General features: G+C 38.4%; 1 protein-coding gene across 2 annotated transcripts in view; it reads left to right on the forward strand.

Moving 5' to 3' along the window:
- ZNRF2 (zinc and ring finger 2) overlaps positions 1-10,306 on the forward strand; it is a 107,858-nt gene that overhangs the window by 47,466 nt on the left and 50,086 nt on the right. For both annotated transcript variants that reach the window (XR_013553165.2, XM_060632819.3), the window contains exon 2: positions 6,190-6,285. Coding sequence is in view for 1 of the 2 variants with exons in the window: in XM_060632819.3 (XP_060488802.1) it covers positions 6,190-6,285 (96 nt within the window). In the remaining variant the exon portion in view is untranslated. The remainder of the gene's footprint in view (positions 1-6,189; positions 6,286-10,306) is intronic.

The raw sequence follows: 10,306 nt of genomic DNA on the forward strand, positions 1-10,306 counted from the left end.
AAAGTGAGCATTTTAAGAGGTCCAAATGGGAGCTGTGAGGCTTTTCAAGATTTATCTGAGAAATCCCAGAACATCACTTCCGGATTCTCTTGATTGACTAACTCATTAAGGCTGGCCCAGATTTAAGGAAAGGAGAATTAGGTTTTTTATCTTAGGATGCATGAAATTGAAAGCAACTATCTTTGGAGACTAAATACCAGAGTCACCTTCTAGCCATCACAGTTCACATTTCTTCCGTATGTAAAATGTATTCGCTTTCTTTCCAGTACTCACACAGTCTTATCCCATTAAAGCATCAATTTGAAGTCCAGGATCTTGTTATCTGAGTCAGGTCCAGATATGGATAATACTTCTCAGGTACAGTTCCTCGAAAACAGTTCCCCTTGACCTAAATACCTTTACTGAGAGCTTTATTTCTCCTTATGGCTCTGAGTTACTGTCTGGTGTTCTTTCATGTTACTTTGTAGGACTCCCATTTCTTCTAGGACAGGTCTAGTGGTAATGAACTTCCTCAGCTTTTGCTTATCTGGGAATTTTATAATTTCTCCCTTACTACTGAAGGAATTTTGCTGGATATAGGATTCTTAGTTGACATTTTTTTTTCATCAGCCCACTGCCTCCGGACCCCAAAATTTCCCATGAGAAATCTGTTTATAATCTTAGAATCCCTTAATATGATGATCACCTTTATTTTGCTGTGTTCAAAATTCTCTTTGTCTTTTCAAAGTTTGATTATAGTGTATCCAGGTATGGATGTCTTTGAGTTCATCTTACAAAGAGATTGTTGAGCTTCTTAGATATTTGTATCCATGTTTATATTCATTCACCCATCAAACTTATGAAGTTTTCAGCCATTATTTCTTCAAATATTCTCCCCCCCTTACTCTCTTCTCCTTCTGGGACTCCCACAATCCATATGTTGGTCTGCTTGTTGGTATCCCACAGGCCCCTTAAGCTCTGTTCACTTGTTTTCAGTCCTTTTTTTCTTTCTGTTCCTCAGACATGATAATTTCCGTTGTCCTATCTTCAGGTTCACTGATTATTTCTTCCTGCTCAAATCTGCCTTTGAATTCCTCTGGTGAATTTTTAATTTCAGTTATTATACTTTTCAGCTCCAGAATTTCTTTGTAGTTTCTATTTAGGTTTTCTACATATTGATATTTCCTTTTTATTCATATTTTGATCATATTTTCTTGACCTTCTTTACATCTTCCTTTAGTTCTTTGAGCATCTTTAAGAGATAGGCATTTAAAAATCTTTGCCTAGTATATCTGTCATCAGATCTTTTTCAGGGACAATTTGTTTTATTTTTTTTTTTTTCCTCTAAAGGAGCCATGCTTTTCTGTTTTCTTGTTTTTGGTATGCTTTGTGGTTTTTTGTTGTTGAAAACTGGATATTTGAATCTAATAATGTGGTAACTCTGGAAATCAGATTTCCCCCCTCTTCCCAGTGTCTGCTATTTTGTATTATTGTTTTTTGGGGAGTGTTATAGCCTGTCTCTGAGCATCATCAGCCTGAGATATAAACTTAAGGTCTTCTCTGAGACCTGCCCTGGGCATGTACAGTCCCTTTCTAATTTCCCCTGTGTATATAGTTGTTTTTGAATGTCCTAATATTTAATGTCTGGCTCCGAAAAAGAGAAAAATAAAGGGGGAGAAAGGGGTGTAGGTCCTTTAAATCCCCTTGAAGTTTCTTGAGCCAGAATGGGAGGGGCTTAAAATGGGGAAGGTCCAAAACAATGATACCCTTCTCTTTGTCTGTATCTCCTGAATCAGAAGCAGCAATCAGAGTGCAGAGTTCCAGTTTTTGGAGGATAGAGTCCTTTATGTCCACCCTGAGTTCCTGCAGGGTGTGTGTAAGCTGCTCCAAGAACAAGTGCACTGCTGCCTGCCATGTAGCTGGGCTGGGCTGGGCTGGGCTGGGAAGGGTGGCTGCTACTGTGCTAAGAGCTGAAAATAACCACAATGTACTGTCCAGGTTTTTCCCCTGGAAGTTGCAAGCTTTCAGTAGTCTCCAGAGTTCCAAAATAGTTCCCTCAGACAGATGCAAGCATTTAGGTGGGGAGGCCGATTCTGCCAGTGCTTCCTACTCGGCTGTCTTCCCAGAATCCTCTATGTGTGCACTTATTTTTTTTTGTATTTTGGGGACATACCTTCAGGGTAAGATCTTAGAAATGGGATTGCTGGACCAGAAGATAAATACATATGTAGTTGATTTACATATTGCCAGATTGCTCTCTGTAGAGGTTGTATAAATTTGCACTCCTACTAGCAATGTATGAAAGTGCTTATTTCCACACAGCCTCACCAACAGTGTGTTGTCAAGCTTTTGAGTTTTTGCCAATTTCGGGTAAGCAGTGATATCTTAAATGTAGAGATAAAGTAAAGCCTAAGGAGAGAGAACAGTTATATACAAACAACTGACCTGGATTTTTAGTTAAATAAAGTGAATTGAACACAGGTGTTACTTTTCCTTCCTAAAGCCCACTAAATTGAGAATAAAGAAAAAGAACTTAAGAGAAAAGTGCTTCTTGGGGCGCCTGGGTGGCTCAGTCAGTTAAGCATCCACTCTTGGTTTTGGCTCAGGTCATGGTCTCTGATGTGTGGGTTTGGGCTCTGTGCTGAGAATGCAGAGCCTGCTTGGGATTCTCTCTCTCTTACCCTGTCTCTCTGCCCCTCCTTTGCCTGTGCTCACTCACTCTCTCTCAAAATAAATAAACTTAAGAAAGGAGGGGATATTTCTTTTATTCTGACACTGTGCAGTTTTTCATTTATTCAAAAAAATTTTTTAATGTTTATTTTTGAGAGAGAGAGAGAGAGAGAGAAACAGTGGGAGCAGGGGAGGGGCAGAGCAAGAGGGAGACACCGAATCCAAAGCAGGCTCCAGGATCCGAGCTGTCAGCACACAGAGCCCCATGCAGGGCTTGAACCCACGAACCTTGAGATCAATGACCTGAGCTGAAGTCAGACGCTTAATCAACTGAGCCACCCAGGTGCCCCAGTTTTTCATTTGTTTAAAGAAAGGTCAGTTGAAAATACCTTTTTGGTGAAATACTGGTTTAAAACTTTTGCCCAGTTTTCTAACTGATACTTGGTTTTCCACAAATTTTAAGAGTTCTTTATATATTAAGGGTATTTTTTTTTATGATATATGTTGTAAATATTTTTGAATTTTGAATTTGCTTCTGCGTATTGTTTTTCAGTCATGCTAAATATTTTCTTTCATTGAATTATGTTTGAGAGAGGCCCTGAAAAGCTGATTAGAAGCTTTATGTATAAGGCTAGGGCTTATCAACAGACAAGGGTCTTGATGTTTCATCCTGCGGGACCTTTTGATTTAAGAGAAGAATCTACCAGGGCAGGCAGCCGGGTGGCTCAGTAGGTTAGGCGTCTGACTTCGGCTCAGGTTGCGATCTCACAGTTTGTGAGTTCGGGTGTGTGTCAGACTCTGTGCTGACAGCTCAGAGCCTGGAGCCTGCTTTGGATTCTGTGTCTCCCTGTCTCTGTCCCTCCCCCACTCGCTCTCTGTCTCTCTGCCTCAAAAATAAATAAAATGTTAAAAAATTTTTATTAAATTTTTTTTTTTTTAAAAAGGGAAGAATCTACCAAGTTCTTGGTAAAGATGGAGTAAAGGAAATTGCAGAGGGGCCCTTTTCGGTACATAGGTCTTTATTCCTCTGTTTTCTTTCCTTCCCATTGCTCAAGTCATTCTATTTTGGGTTTTTTATTCTAGAAGTTAGTTAGCCTTCTTTGTCCTGCTGTAGTTGGGGAATTGTAGTTTCTTACAGCTGCTGTATGTCATGGTTTGGAGACCTAGGGAATTTTTTTTTTTTTCCCCTAGTCTTTGAACCAGTCTAGATTTTATCCTCATGCCTTCCCATTGTCTTGGGAAGTCATTTGGAGGTATCGATTTTGCAGTCTTTTGAGAACTAGATAGTGAGAATTGACTTCTGCAGACTCTTAGTGTGTCTGTTTTCTCATTGGCTGTCTCCTTTCAAGGTCTTTATCTTATTCTCATTCTCTTATAGGTTCTACTGAAATCTATTTAGCAGATTTTAGAGGGGAAGAGAAAGAAACATATGAATTTATAGTATTTAATTAGAAATCCAGGTGGTTCTTTGTACATAGAGTTTTCTCTCCTTGGGCTCTACTTTGTGGGCAGTTGGATGGCTCTCAGTAGTTCACAGTATTGTACTTTGATAATTCAGAGTTTATGTGCCAATACTCAGGTGATTTCTGATCAGTAGTTAAAAAAACTGGCCTCTTGCCCTCTTGTATGTCCTGTTGAAAACCTCAAGGGAAGAAAGTTTTTACAGTTCCAAGTGAAAGATAGTTGGTCCTGGAAATATATGAATGCTACTTGAGAGTCTCTGTCTTCTCCCCATTTGATCTAAGTTTCCTTGTATTGGTATATTCTGTATTTGGGGGTTATAGCTATTTTGCAATTTCTTATTTACTTATTAGTGGGAGCGGGGCGGGGCCAGAGGGAAAGAGAATCTTAAGCGGACTCCACCCCTGATGTGGAGCTCGATCTCTTGACTGTGAAATCATGACCTGAACCGAAATCAAGAGCCAGATGCTTAAACGACTGAGCCATCAAGGTGCTCCTGCAGTTTCATTTTAGACGGATTTCTTTCCTCTTTCTTTTTCATTTTGGTGGTTTTCAAGAAGGGGCAGTAAACATACATTTACATACTTTTTTTCACATTGTATTAAGTGCATTTTACTAAAAGAAAAAAATGTATGTTCTTTGAAAATACATTGAATGCAATGTGAAAAATGTGTTCAGTAGCATTTATTTCATTTAGGAAGTTGAATACCTGGATTAAGTACCCATGCCAAAACCTTTTCCTAATTTGTACAAAATTGTGCATGAGGTATGAGTCTAGTCTGACACATTTGGTCACAGTAAGTTTTGAGTCACGATGAAGGGAGGAGAGTGCCTCTAAGAACACACATGTGCCAGAAGTACAGAGCTGTCAGACTCTGAGGCAGCCTTACCTTAGGGACTGGTTTCTGTCACTCCCCTTCTTATTAGCTTTGGTCTCTCACTGCACTTCTGCTCCTCTCTACACATCTGCTCTGGGATCTCCATGCAAACCATTGTCAACTTCGCTGGCTGATAGTTGCTATTCTCTCGTAAGCTCAGCTTACACATGAGCCACTGGGCTCTCTTTTACCTACATGTGACCTTTCTGCTTCAGCTCTTTACACCTGACCAGTGTGTACTCTCTTGCCATGTCTTGTCATATTTCCAAGAAAAACAGATTGGCCCAGACCATCTTTTTGTGCCACTTCTGGTTTGTTGTTCTTAGCCCTGAAGTATTAATTGGCTGTCTACAATCAGGTGTCCAGTGCTGCTCAAGCAGTGTAGGGGTGTTGAGGAGGGAGCTGTAGGGCAGCAGGGGGACAGCGAGGAACCAGAGATGGGACAGTCCCCTGGGAAGTCAGGGAGCAGGATAGAACTGAATACATAACATACTCTCTCTTCGGTATACCAGTTTATTTTTAATAGACCACTTTAAGCAAATACTTAGTAGTATAGATTGAATATGGTAGGAAACAAGCTAATATTTAAGTGTCGAAATTGACTGGGAAATCTGCCCTGTTTGGTGCTTTTTTCTGTTTGCATTGTGACTTGAGTAGCATAGTGTGACAGATCACGATACTGGAAGACGGGCGTCTTAGGTTCTAGACCTGATTTTGCTGATTTTTGACTTTCTTCATCAGAATAATTTTTAAAAGATCAATGCAGTAGAATAGTTTCTAAAGTACCGTCTAGCAATAAAACCTTGGGATTCAAACTGTGCTCTACCAAGCTGGGAAAGGTAATTTCCACGAAATGATAAGTCCAGGTTAAAGGAAAAAATTAGAAACAAAAAAAAATTAGAAACAAAAATTAGAAACAAAAATTGGACCCATACATTAGAAAAAGATTTGGGAGTTTTGTAGTGAGCCTACTTCTTTTCATTTGTACTTGTTTTATTTGATATGGGATGGTCTTTGTAAAGTGATTTAAGTCAGATATTATAGTTACAGACCCTTTTCCCAAACGAACTTGCAGTTAAGTAGTATATTACTATACGTGTAATACTGAAATTTGAAATGCTTTTACTCTTCTGTGCTTTATTAAAAAACAGAATTGGACATTCAGAATAATTAAGTAAAATGGGTTTCTTTTACTTTTTAGGATTTAAGTGCCCTGTATGCTCAAAATTTGTACCTTCAGATGAAATGGATTTGCATCTTGTGATGTGTTTAACAAAGCCAAGAATAACCTATAATGGTAAGTCCAGTGCTTTAAAATGCTTTTTAGAATGACCTTAGATTTTATGATTTTTATGTTTCAGATAAAATATAAAAGGCGAAGGAATGACGGTCTATGAGCCCTGGAGCTAACTAGTGTTTCAGTTATAGGTCTGGTGCTCTGGCTTTACTGCTCTTTCCTGACCACAATCCCAAGACCTTCAAAATCCTGGGGAAGATTTTTCAGTGTAGCCTTGGTACATTTTGAAACAGACTTAAAAAATGATCACACGGTTCATTCCTAATTTTAAGTAAATGGAATGAAATAAGGGACGAGTGAGAGCTTTTTAAAAAATTTCATAGGTAGACAAACTTCAAATGCCTACAAGAAATTTTCAGGAATTTTTCAAATGTAATTTTGGTTTGAAATAGAATGAGTCGGAAGAATACCAGTGAACTGTGAAAGGTTGACTTCATTCAACAAATGTCTTTTGAGCACCTTTGGGAGTATGAGGTGTGGTGTTAGGAACTTGGGATACAGCCGTGAATAAAACAGAAGTGGGTCACTACAGCCCAGCATCAACCACAGGTTAATCAATGCAGCAGCACTTAGTTAAGAATCTGAGGTTTCTTGTCAGACTATAAAATGCTGGGGGTTGGGGGGTAGACTTTAGAATTGAAATGAACATGTTACCCTGACTAGCTTTTTTGCAGACTGATTTAGGAATCTCTCTCTAAGGTAGGGCTTCAGCCACACTATTATTGTAGTGACAATAGAACTCTTTTTCCCATTTATTTTCCAATGAATAAGTAAAAGGAGATTGTAGCAATTCCTTTGAATAGTAAATGTACCTGTTGATTATATTTAGACCTTTCTGCATTGTGAAATTGAATGGGCTACTTTGCATAATATAGTTGAAATTCAGTTACTTAAAAAATAAAAAATTCTCATTCAGGTTCAGAATTTGAGGTGAAATGATTGGGCTTGTTTCTCGTTTGTACTCCATTATCTTATCATTAGCCTCCAAAATTATGATGTTTATTACCAGTGTCTTAGAAATAAATACCCTTGAATGTCAAGAGTCTGTCCTTCAATTTTGAAAGCACAAATGTATTTCCTTTGTGTGTATTTGCACACAACCTTAGTATTCTGTACATTGACTTTTTGTGTAACGTATGTACAGTATGGTCTATGAATGTTGATATTTGGCAGTTTTTAATTTCCCGATTTAACTATGCTCAAGTCATTAAAGTTTTTTACTAGATCATGTATTTGGTGTCTTAAAGATGTCTTCAAGAACCAAGATGTAACCTTCTGCTTGGGCACACTGTTGTTAAAAAGGAACCCACAGGCACATAATGGTGTCACTTAGGTTAAAGCACCAGGTCAATAAACCAAGACTTAATACCTAATCTAACTGCAATTTCAGCCCCCCAGAAATGTAACCTTTAACCAGTCACCATGAGAATTTCCTGATCAGCACTAGGAAATTTGATACACTCCTTCAGTTCCCCTAGGCAATGGGTTATTTTCTAATAATTTTCTTTTTTTCCCCCTCTCTTTTTACCTCTTAGAAACGTTTCCTTTCCTGCAGCCCTTTGGAGCTCCCCTCTACTTGCTAGAGAGGATACTGCCTAATTCATGAATTGATTAATAAAGCCAATTAGATCTTTAAAATTTACTCAGTTAAATTTTTATTATTGAACACTGTAAACCAAGGATTTAGGTTTCAAATATTTGACAGTATTCCAGTTCGGAAGTCAGTAACTTAATGTGAAAAGCAAATAAAGTTGCAAATACTTTTAAGAATCGCTGCCTGCTTCACGGTAGGTAGATCTGAAACGTTTTAAATTGTTAAATACATATTAACTGTCAATAAACATTCAAAACAAAAAGCAAAAACAGCTTCTTCTAAAAATTATACATAGCTCTTGAAGTTTTAAAATCGGACAGTGGCCAGCTGTGGTGAAAAAAGGTGGAGTTTTGATTTAGGTTAGAGAGTGATGGGTGATTGATAATATGCCTCCCCATCACAGTCTGTGGGAATTCTTCTGCTACAGTTTTGAGGGCAGAGCCCTGTAGGTAAGGAAAAAATAATCCTTCTACCTGTCTGAGCTCTTGGCTGAGACCTCTAGTAAAAGACAAGAGAAAAACAAACAAAAATGTAGCATGCTTAAGTCTTGGTATGTATGGGAGATACCCTGGGAGAAATGAGCCTGGTTTAGAATGTGGGTTTAAACACCCTCTTCAGTTATGGAAGGTTAGGGTTAGGAAGGGTTCCTTCCTAGTTATGGAAGGTTACCAGGAAAATCCTGGTAAACTAGTAGTTTGTTATGCATATTTAAGTCCTGTGCCTTCTCCATTGATAAGATTCTCTTGTAATATTCCCTTATGATTTGGAGTCAACCTTTTCTTCCTGGTGCTAAAAGGTAGACACCCTTACAAATGGAGATTTCCTTTATAAATTTAAATTTCCCTTACAAAAAGATAACTTTTACTATGTTTAGGGTCTCTCCTGTGTCTGTTGTTTTTTAGTCATCTTAATCCTTATGCCAGAGAGGCTTATTTTATCCTAGCATGTTTTGTTACCCTTCAGTCTCCTGAATCTCATCTATCACAGGTGATGACTCTGTGAAAATTGGCCTCTTTAACACCTAAACTGGGCATTTAGGATTACTCTGAAGTTTAGAACAGGATGAGTCCGAGAATCCGTGAAAGGGAATCGGTCCTCTTAGTCACCTGGGCTTCTTAACACTTCATATTTGAATTCTTAAACAACTGATTCTGGCATCAGAGAGATGGGGCCTGCAAATTGCATTGATACTCAAGTGAGAGTTTTATTCAGCATAGTGCTTATTAATGTATATCTTTTACAGCCTTTCCTAGAGTAGTGACATCTGAAATTTTGAAATTTATTTGTTAAACGTATGTTAATTTAACTGTCTATAGATACGCACAGCGAGGAGATTAGTTGGGCTTGTTTTTCAGGCTCGATATATTTATAGTCAAACTCTAGGATGACTTTCAGAGATTTGAGATTTGAATATAAGCTGGTGTTTTGGAGTTCCAGATTTATACTCCCAGAGATGGTATTCTAAATGTTGGTTTGGTTTCCAGACTAGTTCACAATGATTCTCTTAATTTTTTTTTTTCCTTTAATCTGTAATACTATATCCAAATACCTAAGTCCTGGTAACTGAAGAAGAACATTGGCTAGGTGGGAGCTCTCGGTTTAAGCAGCTGTCTCAGCAGAGGTTCAGGTAGGAGGCCCAAGGCAGTCTGGCAGAGAATGATTCAGAATGATGTGAGTGGTTATGTATTGCAGGTGGTGTTTTGGCAGGATGGGAAAAAAAAAATTCATAATGCCACAATCAGCATTAATCTACATAGATTGCCCTTAAGTCAAGGACTGCCTGTTGCGTGATTATTGAGCGTTCTGTGCCGGTTAAGAAAGAATTCTTGAGACGTTTTACAGTGCACCTTAGTACGTTTGTTTAAGTAGCACAGGGACAGGACCTGTGGGCAGAAAGAGCTGCACTTCTGTATGAAGCTGATTCTATGTGGTTCTATGCTTAGTCTTCAGGGGGGAGGGAACATGCAGGAAGTATTAGATCATAAATGTTTTCCTTGAATTTCTACTTGTAAAGCCACTTTTGCAAGATTTCTCTGGTGCTTATAATTCAGCTTGATATTAACTATTGGTGAGTTGTACAGGCAGTCATGAGACCCTTTAAGAATGTAGCAGCCAGTAAGCACTTTGATCCTTATCAGAACTATCTAGTCCATAGGTCCGTCTTCTGGGCTAAAGGTGAATGTTTTTCTGCTTCTGTCCCTCATCACTGCCTATTTCATATACTTTCCCCTTTATTTGTGTGCTTCATTGTTTAGTTTATGGAACTAGTAATTCGTTATGTAGTCTGTGAACCCAATACAGATTTTATGAGCATAGTAGAGTCTCTCTCTTTTTTTAAATTTTTTAATGTTTATTCTTGAGAGAGAGAAAGTGTAGGCGTGGTAGGGGCAGAAAAAGGGAGACAGAGGATCCAAAGCAGGTCCGCAC

The sequence above is a fragment of the Panthera onca genome, chromosome A2 (genome assembly GCF_046562875.1).
Source record: "Panthera onca isolate mPanOnc1 chromosome A2, mPanOnc1 haplotype 2, whole genome shotgun sequence".
In the NCBI taxonomy this organism is placed as follows: Eukaryota; Metazoa; Chordata; class Mammalia; order Carnivora; family Felidae; genus Panthera; species Panthera onca.